The sequence below is a fragment of the Aristolochia californica genome, unplaced genomic scaffold (genome assembly GCF_029961685.1).
Source record: "Aristolochia californica isolate CCGP_79_NKW_82.1479 unplaced genomic scaffold, dmAriCali1.0.hap1 SCAF_8, whole genome shotgun sequence".
Lineage (NCBI taxonomy): Eukaryota > Viridiplantae > Streptophyta > Magnoliopsida > Piperales > Aristolochiaceae > Aristolochia > Aristolochia californica.
The window spans coordinates 31,881,714-31,900,121 of NW_027182279.1; the positions used below are offsets into that span (position 1 = coordinate 31,881,714).

Here is an 18,408-nt window from a genome sequence, read left to right on the forward strand (position 1 = left end):
CGAAACAACCTTATGAACAAGGATTGACAACACAACTTCAGGATCAACGCTGTCGTAAAGTTCATTCATATTTGCAGCTGTAGCATATTGAAATGTCCTTATCCTTAAGTGCCGCTTAAGGGAGTATCTGGACCTAAAGAAAGTACATTGTTATGCCATAAAAAATGCAGTGAGAAGAATGTTGACAGTTAGAGGAAGGCATTGACAAACCACATTTCAACAATGAAAAAGGCCAAAACACTCCTCTTTATGAGTGGAACAATATATGAGAAAGTTTTTCACGGAGTAGTTACCAACAAACATCTTTGAATTAAAAAAAACAGTTTCAAAATTTTCTTTCCTCGAGTAATTAAATACTAGTATCTATCAATCATCAGTCAAAATAATCCAATTCCACAAAATATTGTTAACGTCAATGTTCATATTTTTTTCTTTCTAAAAGGCAAATAAGATTTTCTTAACAACTGTGGACAGGTGTTTCTTATAATTCAGGTGCATTCCTGTTATTGTTGTTTATGCTTAGAGCATGTTTTTTAAGTTAATGGTAGTTCAGTCCCTCAACTTATTCTGAGTGACAGGTAGGCTTTTACTCACAGGTATTTTAGTCTCATATTTTAAAAACTCATTAGACAAATTTATTAAGGGATGAAGGTTCGATATATATCCTAATCTCATATTAACGCAAAGAGAGAACTCCTGTAGTTGGCTATTCTTTACTCCAAAACTTCATCTTTCCTAATTTTGATTATTTTAATGGTATCAGAGCCACATTGTTGTAGTTGTCACTGGGTTTTTATGAAACATTCTCTCCTGATGTCAAATTAAAGTTCATCCAATTCTATTATTGTTAATAAAGGGTAGGACATTAAAAATGTCTTTTTGTTATGAAGAAATTATTGTAAAGGCCTATATCAAGCAATATCCTAGATATGTCGCTCAAGGGGAGAAATATAGGGCTCGTAGATTGGAAAGGCAATATATGGTCTAAAACCGAGCCAAGAGTTTGGTTTGATAAATTCAATCAAACGATGATAGGCTTGGGGTCTAAAAAGAGCCATTCATACCACTTTATCTTTGTTCTCCAGAGGAACAAAAGTATTGTTATCTTAATAGTCTATGTAGATGACTACACAACAAGAAAGTGAGAATATCAACAACATTTTCAAACCAAGGATTTAAGACACCTGAATTACTTCCTCAATATTGATGTTGCACGAAACAAGGAGAGAATTATACGAACACAAAGGAAATATATAACTAATATGTAGACTGAGATAAGCTGAGAGAGGTTTATTTGGAGCAAAGTCAACAGAGAGTCTGATGCAAACAAATGCAAATTTGCATGATGAACAAAACCCAATATTTAAAGATAAGACCCAGTATAGACAACTTGTTAGCAAACTGAATAACGATCCAATGATTCAACCTAACATTTCCTATGTTGATAATGTCAGACTCCAATACCTAAAGATAAGACCCAATACTACAAGACTTGTTGGTAAGCTGATTTAAGACTCAACCTAATATTTCCTATGTTGATGGTGTTGTCAGTCAGTTTATGGAAAACCTGAGGAGTTGAAATTGTGAAACAGATATTAAGGTATTTAAAATGTGGACAGGGATTGTTTCATAAACCACACCATAATCTAGAAATAATCAGGTTTTCAAAATGTTAACAATGTAAAGTCTAAAATTAGTAGAACCTCAGTAAGTGCTTATTGCACATTTATGAGCAGTAACCTTGTGACCTAGAAAAAGTACCAAAACAAACTATACTAGCAAGGTCAAGCGTATGCAGCTTGTGAAATAATGTGGATTAAGTCTTTAGCAATAGAGTTTGGGTTCTCAATTGAAAACTTATGGCAATATTTTGTGACAATCAGGCTGTTAGTTTTATTGTTAACAATCCAATATTTCATGAGAGAACTAAATACATTGAAGCCAATTGTCATTTCATTCACGATACAATTATGAGTGGCAAGATTATAACATGGTATGTTTGCTCTGCACATCAACTCGATGACATCTTTATATAGGGGTTGATCAATGTTGACGCAAAGTGAGACTTCCCAAAATTGGCTATTCTTCACTCCAAAACTTCATCATTCTCATATCTGATTATTTAACAATAACAATGACCAAGATCTTTTTCGTGACTTTAACAAGAGCATTGACCAAAGCAAAGAGTAATTATCAAATGTTGCAGCTGCTGGTTGAGGCTGGCAAAACTCATTTCTTTGCCAACAAAACCCCCTAGAAGATGCTTGAAGAAAGTCAAACAATCCCCTACAAAAAGGTTTGAATGAATAATAGAAACAAAGTAATGATGAAAATGGCAGCAAATTTCCAGCATAACAGTGTTGTTTATTGCTCTATGAGGTCTAGAGTTGAATTAGTTGCCAAGATAGTCTTCATCTCAGTATAAGATGTTAGGTCTGGTCAGAGAGAGAAGAATAAGTCCCGATAAGTTTAGGCTTGAAAACAGTAAGGTCTACAGGTTGAGGAGTGGACCTCCCAAATTGACTAATCAACTAAGATATAGAACTACATAAAATTTTGGTCCAGTGAAATTCCTGACCTTTTTCATCTCATGGATCCATTCAGAGAGAAACAGAAAGCTGATTGCCTCACATTTGACTGCTAGAATGGAGACAATCAAGGAGTAGACACCACCATAGAACAGGTGGTAAAAGCACAATTTTGATCTCAGAGCAATCCTACCCTAGCTGGTGGATGCAGTGTGACCCATTGAGGTAGAGTTTTTGATCCTCCTCATAGGCCTTAAGAGTGTTTACCAACTCTTTTTTCTAATCCTGCCATCATTGAGGTGATTTGGCTGTTGTTTCAAGCAGGATGTTCAGGGAAGTCCTCACCTTGATGCTTAATTCTGATTTGTTGGATAAAGTTAAAATCCAGAGAAATATTGTCAAAATCCTTATGACTTATCTTCTCGAAAATTACCTTTGTTGATGAACAATAAACCGCTCATCAAACCACCCGTTCCTATTAGGAACTTTAAATGGGATAATAATTCTGAAGTTGTTGATGAATTATTATCTCGGCTTGGAAGATTGAATCTTTCTGAAGATCAACTAAAACAAGCCAAAGAAGCAAAAGTTGCTAAGATTCTGAAAAGTATTCAAACATTAGAATCTCACGAAGATCTAAATGAAGATTTTTCATCTCAAAATTCTGAGGATTTAACTCCTTCAACATATTTTGATTCTGATATTGGTCAAAACTCTAATCTCAAAGATTTAGGTTTAACCAATGTCAATCAGACTGAAGAAATTCTTCAAGACATGATACAAGATCCGAGTATCCAAAAATTGGATTATGAGAAAAAGTCTACTCGGAAATGGGATCTACCTAACAAACTCTATTACTATAGGCCTACGCCTCAAGACCTATTGTATGAAGAGAATGTTTACTTAGATAAAAAATCTTATGATGGCAAATCCATTTATGAATGGAATATAGATGGATTATCTGAATATCAGATATTGGAACATTGTCACTGAATACTTATGTATTGTACAATTTGTCGGCAACATAAGAATTACGATCAAGGAATTGCACAAATGCTTACTGCAGGGTTTTCTGGAACTCTCAAAGGTTGGTGGGATAATATCCTCACCCCTAAACAACATCAGGAAATTTATAATTCAAAGAAAGTTATCAAAACTGAATCTGGCCAAGCCTACCTAGGTGACGACGATGCAGTTTATACCTTGATTTCCTGTATTGTTCATCATTTCATTGGAAATCTGACTTCCCAATCAGATAAGGGAAAAGAGGTTTTGCACAATCTTAGGTGTCTAACACTCAGCCAGTTTCGCTGGTATAAAGATGTTTTCCTCACTAAGGTTATGCAAAGACCAGATGCCAATAATGAATATTGGAAAGCAAAATTTATTGATGGTTTACCAACTCTTTTTGCCAGCAAGGTAAGAAAAAGGTTAGGTAATGAGGTAGGAATTATAAACTACCATCAATATACATATGGTCTCCTTACCAATGCTATCATCCAAGAAGGGCTGACCTTATGTAATGATTTAAAGCTTCAAGCTCAGCTTAAGAAACAAAATCTTACTGGAAAGCGTGAGCTTGGTGAATTATGTGAACAATTTGCTTGTGACACAGGTCCATCACCTTCCAATCAAAGGAAGGGAAAAGGTAAAGTCTCTCACTCTAAGAGACATGAACCCTATTCACACCAGAGTAGGAGATATCCAAAAAGACAGTCTCATCAAAAGGCTCGTCATGAATCTAGGAGATCTCCTCCTCGTCAAAGACCACCTCCTAGAAGAAATCCTCCAGACAAAAAGAAAATTGTCTGTTAAAAATGTGGTAAATTAGGCCACTATTCAAATAGATGCAAAACTAAAGAGAAACTTAACCAACTACAAATTGATGAAGGATTAAGAATTCAATTGGCAAAAATTCTCTTAAACTCTGATTCTGGGGATGATATTGATTATGCCTCATCCAGCCAATCAGAAGAAGACCAAGATTGTAGTTGTTCTCATCTACAATCTATGGCACAAATGCATCAGATTAATGTTCTTACGAATGAACAACAACTTGTGCTTAAGAACATTGATCAAGAGGAAGATCCTCAAACCCAAAGATATTTAATCAAAGAATATCTCTATCTGTTTAGATCTGTACCTTCCTCCTCTAACCCGGGGTTAATCCCAAGCATAGAGTAAAAGCATTGCGGTATTTCCTTTGATGCTTCACGGTCCATGCGTCCCTTGTTTCTGCCCGTTTATACCCAAGGAGGTTTCAGGGCTTTGTTTTCTTTGGACTAAATGTTGGAGCCCGTGGTAGAAGCTTAATGCTAGGAAATTGCACACCTCTCTGTGTCTTGGGTTTCCCATACCTGAAGGAGTAAGCATAAAGATCTAAACAACTTTGATCTAAAGATAAACCCCACGGGAATTACACTTCTTACTTATTTTCCGTAATCATCTCCATGCTTGTGCTTTTTATAACTTTAGGTATTGTTCTTATCTTTTTAATCCTCACTACTTTTATTGTCTGCTAATTTTTATAGATTGTGTGGCTTGGTGTTTGTTTTTGTGTTTATACATAAAGGTATATTAGGCTGGAAACTGCTGGGTGAGGGCTAAGCCCTGACAAACGCCTCTGCCTCTTCGGAGCCAAGCGTTGCTCCCGGAAGCCACAACGCCGCTATACTTTTATGTTTATTTGGTTAGTTAATAAAATATTAAGACAGTTTTTTAGAATAATCTTACGCATATTACCTATATACTATATATATCTAGCTCTTTTTTACAACTCCATATATTACGGTAGAAGATTTAAAATATAGGAACTTATACTAGTATCCTGTTTTTATTTATATTAGTGGTTGAATTATTTAATTACTTTGTTTTCCTACCAGAACAATTAGAAAACCTTTTAGTTTCTTACATATTTTTAATTGCTAATATTATAGGTAGAATATTAGATACATGATCTTTGTTTTTATAGCATTAACAATAGTTATTTGTAATCTTTTCATATTTAGTATTATCTATCTTATATTATCCTTTATTCCTAAAGAAGGGTAGTAGAAACCCCTAGGCAAATATTTTTACCTAGAAAGCAAGTAATAAGAAAATCTCGTAATAATTCACCTTTAAATACTCCAGACTAGATTAAATTAAATTATTACCCCCTTTAAATTGGTATCAGAATCAACATATGTCCCTGTAAAGTTCCAGGACGCTGTAAACAACCCAATAATTCTACAATTCTTTTCCTTGAACAATAGATAGACAACTCCATAATAAATTGTTATGCTACGAAGAAATAGATGAAGCCCTAACAGAAGTTCCTATCCAACACTCCCAGACTTTGCCTGAAGCAGTAGTACATATAGGCTTAGTTCAAGTTTCTGTCCAAACAGAACCTTACATCCAACCATTACCAAGTCCTCAAAATTATCCAGAAGAAATAATGGGAGAAGACGAAGATTTTGATGATTGGATAGAACGTATGATAGACCTAGATTATACCTTTTCAGACGCAGAAAAGCTTTATTTAGAAATAATTAATGTTCATGATAAAGATAAACAACACTTACAACAGATTATAGATAAACTAGACCAATTAGAATATTTCAGAGAAAACCCCCTAAAATATTGGGAAAACAATCACATACAGTGTAGGCTAGAATTATTAAATCTCAATTACATAGTTAAAACAGCCAACATAGAAGCCACTAACCTAGACAAGGAAGACTTTAAACTTCACATCACGGAATTATTAAACCTAGGGATTATTAGAAAATCCATAAGTTCCCATAGATCAGCAGCCTTTATAGTTAGAAGACATAGTGAACAAAAAAGAGGAAAATCTAGAATGGTTATTAATTACAAAAGGCTAAATGATAATACTGTTACAGATAGTTATAACATACCAGATAAGTCTCAGCTAATTAATAGGATTCAAGATAAAAGGATATTTAGTAAGTTTGATTTCAAATCAGGATTTTGGCAGGTAAAAATGCATCCAGATAGTATAGAATGGACAGAATTCACATGTCCAAAAGGACATTTTGAATGGTTAGTCACGCCTTTTGGGTTAAAAAATGCATCTGCCATTTTTCAAAGAAAAATGGATAATATATTCAAGAAATATGATACATTTGTTCTAGTCTACATACATGACATCTTAGTGTTTAGCAAAACCATTGAAGAACATATAGGTCATTTAAAATTAGTATTATCCACTTTTATGCAGGAAGGAATCATTATTAGCAAAACAAAAATTGAATTATTTAAAGAATATATAAACTTTTTAGGAGTAAATATAGGACAAGGTCAGATAGAATTACAAGAACTTATTTCTAAGAAGATATTAGAAATGCCAGACGATTTATCAGATACAAAACAACTCCAAAGATTTTTAGGATTGGTCAATTATGCCAGACCTTTTATTAAAGATATAGGAAAAATTATTGGCCCTTTGTATGGAAAAACTTCTCCAACAGGGCAAAAATTCTTTAACCAAGAAGATAAAAATTTGGTTAAAAAATTTAAAGAAAAAATCCAGACACTATCAAAACTACAAATACCTTTAGATTCTGATTATCTAATCATTGAAACAGATGATAGTTATCTCGGATGGGGTGGAGTTCTTATAGCCAAACCTCTCTTTCTCTCTCTCTCTCTCAAGAAAATACTAGAAATGCCAGATGACCTATCTGACACAAAACATCTCCAAAGATTTTTGGGGTTAGTTAATTATGCCAAATCTTTTATAAAAGACAGGAAAAATCATTGGCCCATTATATGGAAAAACCTCTCCTACTGGCCAAAAGTTTTTTAATCAAGAAGACAAGAATTTAGTTAAAAAGGTTTAAGAAAAAAATAAAACACTATCAAAATTACAAATGCCTTTAGATTCTGATTATCTCATCATAGAAACAGATGGAAGTAACCTCGGATGGGGAGGAGTCCTTATAGCCAAACCCCACAAGAATAGTGAAAAGGAACAAGAAAAAATTTGTAGCTATGCTAGTGGAAAATTTAAAGAAAAAGGGAACATGAGTAGCATAGATTCTGAAATACTAGCAGTAATTTATTCCTTAGAATCATTTAGATTATTCATCATTAACAAACAAGAATGTACATTAAGAACAGACTGCGAAGTAATAGTAAAATATTTCCAAAGAAGTAAAGAAAATAAAATAAGCAGAAGAAGATGGTTAAATCTCGTAGATATTATTCCTGGTAATGGATATAAAATTGAATTTGAACATATTAAGGGAAAAAACAATAGTCTTGCAGATACTCTTAGTAGAAGGTTTTTTGACTCAAAACTTATTATTGATTGAACAGATGGATTTTCTAGACCAAGGTTCTTCCAGACCTTCTTCTTCCAGATTTAATAATTATGGACAAGAATTTCTTAGTTTTGGTAATCAGAAATTAGTAGTTTTCCTAAAATCTAATATTACTTTTAAGACTTTACCAAATATTTCTGTTACAAAAGAAGAATAGTGTTTGTTAGACAATCTATGGCTTTCTTATCAGAGAATTCCAAAAGACCAGAAATATTTTCTAGCCAATCTCAATGGGCTTTCTGAATATTTTACTCAGAAAAAGAAAAGTTTTAATTTTTATGTAGTCTTTCAAGGTCACACTCCAGGTGTCTTCCATTCCTGGACAAAAGTCGTAGAAAACATCCAAAATTTCAAAAGACCCATTTACAAAGGTTTTAATAATCTCCAAGAAGCTTTAGAAGCAACCAAGTTAACTATTGGCACCAATTACTACATAGCCCCTTCTTTAAGACATGTGAGAGAAGACCAAGTGTCCTATGGCATAGCTAAGGTCATCTCTCTCTCTCTCTCTCTCTCTCTCTTTCTTCATGAGTTCTTCCAAATATTGTCTCATCATCTTCTTTACTTCTTCTGGATTTGTGTATTCTTTTTCTTTCTTTTTTTCTTTTGTTTTTTCTGGCATTTTTAGCAAATGCCCAGCAATCAACGAACTTGATGAATCTTTACCGGCTGCTGCTTGAACCGGACTAGCCAGTGAAAAACCCTCACTGGTAGGTATCTCTCTCTCTCTCTCTTTGTCTCTCTCTCTCTCTCTCTCTCTGTCTCTCTCTCTTTCTTTCTTTCTTTCTTCAGGAATTCTTTGAAATATTGTCTCATCATCTTCTTTACTTCTTCTGGATCTGTGTATTCTTTTTGTTTTTGTTTTTGTTTTGTTTTTTCTGGCATTTTTGGCAAATGCCCAGCCATCAACGGACTTGATGAGTCTTTACCGGCTGCAGTTTGAGCCGGACTAGCCAGTGAAAAACCCTCACTGGTAGGTATCTCTCTCTCTCTCTCTCTTCCTGAATTCTTCGAAATCTTGTCTCATCAATTTCTTTACTTCTGGATCTGTGTATTCTTTATCTTTCTGTTTTTCTTTTATTTTTTTTAGCATTTTGGCAAATGCCCAGCCATCAACGGACTTGATGAGTCTTTACTGGCTGCCATTTGAGTCGGACTAGCCAGTGAAAAATCCTCACTGGTAGGTATCTCTCTCTCTCTTTCTCTCTCTCAAGAGAAAAAGAAAAAATCTTATCCACAACTAGTGGACAGTTGGCTTGTATGTTGACAAAAGAATGTCACTAGCACTCTTTTTATAGAAAATTGTGAAGCAGAAATTAGCCTCCTAAAACACCGATTAGATACAATAGAAAAAGATTACTATAGGTTTAGAAGATCCAGAAACTTCTTATGTTTGTAATCTAGACAAATCCTTTTCTAGTATCCTTGTTCGAGCCAAAATCATTTTCCCTAATAAACACTCTTTAATTTTTGATGCCCTAGTAGACTCTGGATGTACTAAATGCATTATCCACATACGCTTAGTCCTCCTCAGTTCCTAAAGAAGACTACTAAACAAGTATTTAGTCAACAAGTAGATGGTACTTATAACCCATATACTACTTATTTTGACGAAGGCAAGATCCAATTCTATACCAACTGTGCTACCTTTTCTCGATCTTATTTGTTGCCCTTAACATGGGTTAGAGACCTTAAAGTAGACTTCATCCTAGGCCTTAATTTCATTTTACATAACAATGGCTCCCTTACCATTTCTCGAGATTATCTTCAATTTCATAAGAATTCTAGTACTATTCCTGTCCAAACCACCTATTCTCCAACTCTCACCTCTTCAGCGGAGCGTGGTGGTCCCCTAGAAGCAAAAGACAAAGAAACCACTAGTTGTCAATGTCCGGTTCCAAGTAGCTGCAAACAAATACATCATCCTACAATCCTAGCCTTAGAAAAACAAATAGAAACCAATATTGTTAAATTAGATAATAAGTTATTATGTTATGAAGAAATAGATGAAGCTTTAACGGAAGTTCCTATACACCACTCCCAGACTTTTCCTGAAGCAGTAACACATACAGGCTTTGTTCAAGTTTCCGTCCAACCAGAACCTTATGTCCAACCATTACCAAGTCCCCAGGATTATCCAGAAGAAGTAATGGGAGAAAATGAAGACCTTGATGATTGGATAGAAAGAATGATAGATTTAGACTATACCTTTCTAGATACTAAAAAACTTTATTTAGAAATAATTAATGTTCATCATAAAGATAAATAACACTTACAACAAATTATAGGTAAATTAGACCAATCAAAATATTTTGGAGGAAATCCCTTAAAACACTGGGATAATAATCACATACGGTGCAGGTTAGAATTATTAAATCCTAATTACATAGTGAAAACAGCCAACATGGAAGCTACAAATTTAGACAAAGAAGACTTTAAACTTCATATCACAGAATTATTAAATTTAGGAATTATTAGAAAATCCATAAGCCCCCATAGATCTGCAGCCTTTATAGTTAAAAAACATAGCGAACAGAAAAGGGGAAAATCTAGAATGGTTATTAATTAGAAAGGCTAAATGATAATACAGTTACAGATAGTTATAACATACCAGATAAGTCTCAGCTAATTAATAGGATTCAAGATAAAAGGATATTTAGTACGTTTGATTGCAAATCAGGATTTTGGTAGGTAAAAATGCATCCAGATATTATAGACTGGACAGCATTCACATGTCCAGAAGGACATTTTGAATGGTTAGTAATGCCTTTTGGGTTAAAAAATGCACCAGCTATTTTTCAGAGAAAAATGGATAATATATTCAAGAAATATGATACATTTGTACTAGTATACATAGATGACATCTTAGTGTTTAGCAAAACCATTGAAGAACATATAGGTTACTTACAATTAGTATTAGCCACCTTTATGCAAGAAGGAATCATTATTAGTAAAACAAAAATTGAACTATATAAAGAATACATAAAATTCTTAGGAGTAAATATAGGACAAGGTCAGATAGAACTACAAGATCATATTTCTAAGAAAATATTAGAAATGCCAGACAATTTATCAGATACAAAACAACTCCAAAGATTTTTAGGATTGGTCAATTATGTCAGAACTTTTATTAAATACATAGGAAAAATTATTGGCCCTCTATATGGAAAAACTTCTCCAACTAGCCAAAAATTCTTTAACCAAGAAGATAAGAATTTGGTTAAAAAAGTTAAAGAAAAAATTCAAACATTATCAAAATTACAAATACCCTTAGATTCTGATTATCTAATCATTGAAACAGATGGGAGTAATCTAGGATGGGGTGGAGTTCTTATAGCCAAACCCCACAAATATAGTGAGAAAGAACAAGAAAAAAATTGTAGTTATGCTAGTGGAAAATTTAAAGAAAAGGAAACATGAGTAGCATAGATTATGAGATTCTAGCAGTAATTTATTCCCTAGAATCTGTTAGACTGTTTATTATTAATAAACAAGAATTTACTTTAAGAACAGACTGTGAGGCTATAGTAAAATATTTCCAAAGAAGCAAAGAAAATAAGATAAGTAGAAGAAGATGGTTAAATCTTGTAGACATTATTACAAGAAATGGGTACAAGATTGAATTTGAACATATTTTAGGTAAAAATAATAGTCTTGCAGATACTCTTAGTAGAAGATTTTTTTACACAAATATTATGATTAATTGAACAGATGGATTTTCCAGACCACGGCTCTTCCAGACCAACGTCCTCCAGATTCAATAATTATGGACAAGAATTTCTAAGTTTTGGCAATCAGAACTTAGTAGTTTTTCCAAAATCTAATATTACTTTTAAGACTTTACCTAGCATTTCAATTACAAAAGAAGAACAATGTTTATTAGATAACTTATGGCTTTCTTACCAAAGAATTCCCAAAGATCAAAAATACTTTTTAGCCAGTATTAACGGACTTTCAGAATATTTTTTTCAGAAAAAGAAAAGTTTTAATTTTTATGTAGTTTTCCAAGGTCACAGTCCAGGAATTTTTCATTCCTGGACAGAAGTTGTCGAAAGTGTTCAGAATTTCAACAGACCTATTTACAAAGACTTTAATAATCTTCAAGAAGCACTAGAGGCAGCCAAGTTAACTATTGGCACCAATTATTACATAGCTCCTTCTTTGAGACATTTGAAAGCAGACCAAGTATCCTATGGTGTTGCCAAGGATAATAAAAGAATTATATTTTGTGACCATTGTGATACTCTAGCCAAGACCATTCAAAGACTCAATGAAAAAAGAAGACTTCTCGAAGAAAAGAATGACTTTCAAAAAGAATATATCAAGACTTTGGAAGAAGAAAATAGAAGGCTCAAAGCCAAGACCACATGTACTATTTGTACACAGATCCCTACTAGTGAAGGGTTTTCACTAGCTAGTCCGGCTCAAACGGCAGCCGGTAAAGACAAATCAAGTCTGTTGATGGCTCGACATTTGCCAAAAATGTCAAATGCAAAGAAAAAAGATAAATGGCAGGAAGACAGTAAAGAAAAACTGTACACAGACCTAGAAGAAATCAAGAAGATGATGCAAGATTATTTTCAGGAATATCTGAAAGAACAAGGTTATGAGAAAAATAATTCAGACACTTCCAGTAAAACCGGCTCCACCGGAACTGGTACTCAGACTCTCCAATCTTATTCCCAAGAAGAAGACGAAGACTTTGATTATGACTCAGAGGCCATCCATAATTTAACAACATTTGATGGCAAATAGATAAAGCAGTAAGACTGTACTATAAAAAAGAGACTGGATAGAAAAGACTAAAAAGACAAAGTACATAGAAAAGAGATATGATAAAAAAAAAAAAACACAGAAGATTATTCAGAAGACCACTTAGCACACGGTATCCAGAAGCAGTTTTTCCAGCACCTAGTTTCGGCACACAGGTTTCCAAAAGCAGTTTTTCCAGCACCCATTTTTGGCACACAGTTTTCAAGACAGCACATGGTTTTCAAGATAATATCTTGTAGTTTTTGACTTTTTGTACTTCTTTTGTAAAGATTGTTTTGTAAACCGCACATGAAAGCATCATGAGACACATCACTGACGATGGGGCCCAATGAGCACCCGGGTGATTCTCATTGTCTCCCTGTGTCGGCAGCTCTTGGCTATAAATAGCCTTGTGTACATTTAAACCATATGAATAAAAGAGTGTGTTTCAGAGCATCGTTTGTGTTCCACCCATGAGTTCCATCTTCTTCTCAACCTAAGCGTTCCTCACAAACACCCCTGTTTTAAACAGTAAGTGTTACTTTCTGCCATTTTCGTTTAGTTTTCGGGACTTTCCTAAGGGCAAGCTTTAGATTTAAGTCTGTTTAGATCTGTACCTTCTTCCTCTAACCCGAACTTAATCCCAAGCCTAGAGTAAAAGCATTGTGGTATTCCTCTGATGCTTCACGGTCCATGCGTCCCTTGTTTCTGCCCATTTATACCCAAGGAGGTTTCAAGGCTTTGTTTTTCTTGGGACTAAATGCTTGAGCCCGTGGTAGCAGCTTAATGCTAGGAAACTGCACACCTCACTGTGTCTTGGGTTCCCCATACCTGAAGGAGTAAGCATAAAGATCTAAACAGCTTTGATCTAAAGTCAAACCCCTCGGGAATTACATTTCTTACTTATTTTCTGAAATCCTCTCCATGCTTGTGCTCTTTATAACTTTAGGTATTGTTCTTATCTGTTTAATACTTACGACTTTTATTGTTTGCTAAGTTTTATAGATTGTGTGTGCTTGTGTTTGTTTTTTGTGCTTATACATAAAGATATATTAGGCTGGAAAATGTTGGGTGAGGGCTAAGCCCTGACAAATGCCTCTGCCTCTTCGGAGCCAAGCGTTGCTCCCGGAAGCCATCACGCCGCCGTACTTTTATGTTTATTTGGCTTGTTAATAAAATATTAAGACAGTTTTTAGGATAGTATTATGCATACTACCTATACACTACCTATATCTAGCTCTGTTTTACAATTCCATATATTACGGTAGAAGATTTAAAATATAGGACCTTATACTAGCATCCTGTTTTTATTTATATTACTTGTGGAGTTATTTAACTATTTTATTTTCTTACCAGAACAACTAAAAAACCTCTTAGTCTCCTATATATTTTTAATTGCTAATATTATAGGAAGAATCCTAGATACATGATCTTTGTTTTTATAGCATTAACAATAGTTATTTGTAACTTCTTCATATTTAGTATTATCTGTTTCATTTTATCCCTCTATTCCTATAGGAGAATAGTAGAAACCCCTAGGCAAGTTTTTATTCCCAAAAGGTAAGTAATAAGAAGATCTCCTAATAATTCTCCTTTAAATACTCCAGACTAAATTAAATTAGTACCCCCTAAATTTGGTATCAGAGCCTTAAGACCTGGAACCTTTTAAAAAAGTAGATTATTTAGACTTAAGAATTTCATCAAGATTTGATATAAAATACATAGGACCTAATTGTCTTAGGTGTCATTTTAATAGTGAAGAACACATATTACACGAAAATAATTCACAATTAAATACTATCACATATCTTATTATAAGTTTAGGCGATAATCTACAAAGCAAAGTAACAGAAATAGAATTTACTTTGAACAAACTACAAGACGAATTAAGAACCTTAATAGTAAAAACAGAAAAACTCTTTGAAAATTTAGATTATCTAAAAACTAGTAAAGGATCGCAACAAAATATTGATAAAGAGATAGATTTAATAACTCAGAAATTAAAAGCTGTCAAAATAGAACCTAGAACTTCATCATCAACAAAACCATGGGCACTTTCACAGCGAGGTGAAGGATTTACCATGGAAAAAGGAAGTTCTTCTAGAAATCTTAATATAATAGATAGAATAACAGGAAGAAGAAGTGTAGACCACAGAGATATTTAGTTAGACGAAATAATCGACATAGACCAAGATATTACTTTCTTTGTAATAATCAATTAAATCTCCTTAATCCTAGACAGTTATATAGAACATGACCTTTGAATTTTAATACTGGATTATTCAGACACTATAGGGAAATTCAAATTAGTTATGTAGGACAGGATTCCGTCAACATAAACTTAATAGTAGAACAAGCTTTCAAAGAAATTAAGAAATTATATACTTTAATTCATTTAGGTTTAATTGTCATAGGGGTAAAAGGATTAGGATGAAAACACCTAGGAACCAAAACTCTGCTAAGCATCTATGATGATAGATGGGCTGATCCTAAAAAAACTATGTTAGGAATCACTGAAGTAGATATGAATCAAAACGGAGGAATATTTTATTGCTCCCCTGATTTCCTCATAGGACTACAAGATTTCAGAAAATATATTAAAATGGGTATTCAGACAAAAGGATATGAATCCTTTGTAGGAAACAATCTTTTATTATGTATTGGATTTTTAGGAAGATGTACTTGCTCCAGTACTACTAGGTTTAAAGTTAAAATAGATGATGTAGTTAATTTAATAGGTAACAAGGGAATTAAATTAATTAAGCCTATCAAATATTCCCCAGATATCTTAGCAGGATTAGAATGGAACCTTAAATTCAGAGAAGAAAAAATAATTAGTTCTGAAGAAAGTGTTATGTATACAAATACAAAAGGTAATATAAATATTAGATTTAATAGTTATGAACAAAAGAATAAAGAGGACACAGAATCAATTTCTAGAGAAAATTATGATTTAGTTCACATAGAAGGGGAATCAGAGACAGATGAAATAATATACCCTAAATAACTAGAATTAAAATTAACAGAAAAAGAACTTTTTCATTTAGAAGAAGACTTAATTAAAACTGGAAAAATCCAAGAGGAATAATATATGTACTATGACCAAGAAACTAACATCAGAATAGGAAAAATGCCTCTAGAGCCAACAAAAGATGAAGAAACTATAAGTATCAAAGAATACATTGATGAAGAAAGCGCTAATACTATTCCCCGAAATAGTTATACCACTTATCCACGAACTCGTCCTACGGAAGTATATTATTCTAGTAATATGCCAAGGATTCCTTATAGTGACCCAGTAACTTTTGATCACAAGATACATCCCAAAGGAAAAATAAAAGAAATAGAAAGACCTATAAAGTTTCAAGAAATGGGCAAAGGAAATTTTTTTAATCTTTCAGCCCATGATCCCCAAGAATGGACAGCAGTATTAGACCTTTGGAAAAATCAGGTAGTGTCAGACTATATTCAGAACTTTCAGTCTCAAGATGTAGAAGAAATGTACATATACTTGGAGACATTTTTAGGAGAAAGCGTAAAAGCTTTATGGGAAAGTTATAAAAGAGGGTATCTGGAAGAATTTGGCCATTTAATGAGCCTAGGATCAAATCCCTATAATTTTTTTAATAAAGTTTATCAATTAGTAACAGAAGATGACCCTAATCTAGGATTTGTAACATTACAAAAAGATGCAGTAGTTTATTTAGAGCAACTTAGTTTACATAATTATAAATATGTTAAGAAATTTCTCCAAGATTACTTTTATTATACATGTATTTCAGGAAATGCTTTCAACAAAGACATAGGCACAAGTTATTTATGAAATTACCAGGAGCTCTAGGAAAAGAAATATATGATAAATGGCAAAACGTAGAAACAACAAATCCTACAACAGTGTATTCAATAGGACAAAGAACCAAGTTTATTATGACTATCCTTCAAGTAAAATGTACAGACATTCAAATACAAGGATAACTTAAAGGAGATGATTATGGGTTCTGTAAGCAGATATATACTACCCAAGCTTATGGTCTAAAAGACTCGGGATAGAAACTAAGAAAACATAAAAAATACTTCAAGAAAGGATACTTTATTAGTAGATCCAAACGTAGGAAACCATATTTAAACAAAGATAGACATGTTAGAAGATTTAACCCAAAAAGAACCTATAAGAATAAACTTTCTTGCTATATTTGCGGCCAAACAGAACACTTAGCCAACACCTGTCCCAAAAGACAAAACATTAACTCTAAGAGATCCACCCTTGTAGAAAATGTCCAACAAGATCTCATAGAAGTAGATGAATACATGTCAGATACGGAATCTGTTTATAGCATAGTAAGTATCCAAAATGCACCTTTAGATTCTTCAGATCGTCTCCTTCAGCAATCCGGACTTTGTAATAACCACTTCGCAAATCCAATTTGGAGAAAACTTGCGCCTCTTTCAACTAATCATAGAGATCCGAAATAAGAGGAATGGGGTACTTATTCTTTATAGTTACCTTGTTGAGCGCCCTACAATCGATGCACAGTCTCATACTTCCATCCTTCTTAGTCTGAAACAGTATAGGGGCCCCATAAGGTGCTTTGCTTGGCCTTATGAACCCAGCATCCAGCAGCTCACTGAGTTGTCTTCGCAGTTCATCCAGCTCTTTGGGCTCCATTCGGTATGGTGCTTGTACTGGCTTTCTTGCTCCGGGCTCAAGCTCTATGCGATGGTCCACCCCTCTCCTAGGTGGTAACCTCGCTGGAAGTTGTTCAGGCATGACATCTCTATATTCATGCAGTACGACTTGTATCTCTTGAGGGGTAGGCATGACCTCTACCTGCTCTATAGCACAAATAAAAGCAATGTAAGTAGAGCGGCCCTGCTTAAGACCTTTCTTAAGCTGGAGGACTGATAGCATTAAATCCTTTTTTGTTACATCTTTGTTGTCAAGTTCAGAAATAGTACAAGGACTTTGCTCGTCCATAATCCCCACTACCCCAACAAGCGGCATTACAAATGCCTTACAAACCGTGAAAAACTCCATTCCCAAAAGGTATTATATAATAAGCCTAAGTAGCTATAAGTTCCTTTGATATTGCACAATAATCTCTAAAGGTATTATATAATAAGCCTAAGTAGAAGTAATATATAGGTAATATTTGCAAAAAAAATCTCCAAAGATGTTTATTATCTTATTAATTAACCAAATATATAGAAAAAGGTACAGCGGCGTTGTGACAATAGAGAGCGACGCTTGGCTCAACTGAGGCAGAGGAGTTTGTCAGGGCTTAACCCTCCCCCGGTAGTTTCCATCCTTATATACCTTTCTGTAATATCGTCTTAAAATAAAGTTGTAAATATGAACAAAAACGAAAAATACTCAACACACAATAAAAGCAGTAAGTATTAAGGTAACAAGAACGATGCCTAATATTATGAAAAGTATAAGCATGAAAGCAATCGTACGAGAAGGAAAAGATAGTTGTAAAAACTTCCAGATGGTAGTTCCTAAAACGCTTCTGTCTTTTAATGTTCTGTCAAACAGAACACTTAGCCTCCCTCCCTCCCGCCCTCCTGAGGGGTACTACTTTAATATGCTTTAATCTGGAGTATTTAGAGTTGAATTATTAGGGGTTCTTCTAATTACTTGTCTTATAGGTACAAATATTTGCATAGGAGTCTCTAAAAGTCTTCTTTAAGAATATAAAGATAAGGTAAAACGGACAAAACTAAAGATAACTAAATTACAGAAGACTATTGTTCAAGCTATAAAGATAAAAATCATGTATCTAAGGTTCTATCTAAGA

The 18,408-nt window shown here is 33.8% G+C and overlaps 1 protein-coding gene across 1 annotated transcript; it reads right to left on the reverse strand.

Moving 5' to 3' along the window:
* Positions 1-16,898: 16,898 nt before the first annotated feature.
* LOC137938413 (uncharacterized) lies at positions 16,899-17,585 on the reverse strand. Its single transcript, XM_068783375.1, has 3 exons — positions 17,218-17,585; positions 17,115-17,127; positions 16,899-17,060 (listed from the first exon to the last, which is right to left on the reverse strand). Exons 1-3 carry the CDS (start codon positions 17,583-17,585, stop codon positions 16,899-16,901), a joined length of 543 nt encoding a protein of 180 aa, XP_068639476.1.
* Positions 17,586-18,408: the final 823 nt, after the last annotated feature.

Bases quoted from the DNA above. Each gene is read 5' to 3' on its own strand.
- LOC137938413 (XM_068783375.1), bottom strand. From the start codon at position 17,585: ATGGACGAGCAAAGTCCTTGTACTATTTCTGAACTTGACAACAAAGAT.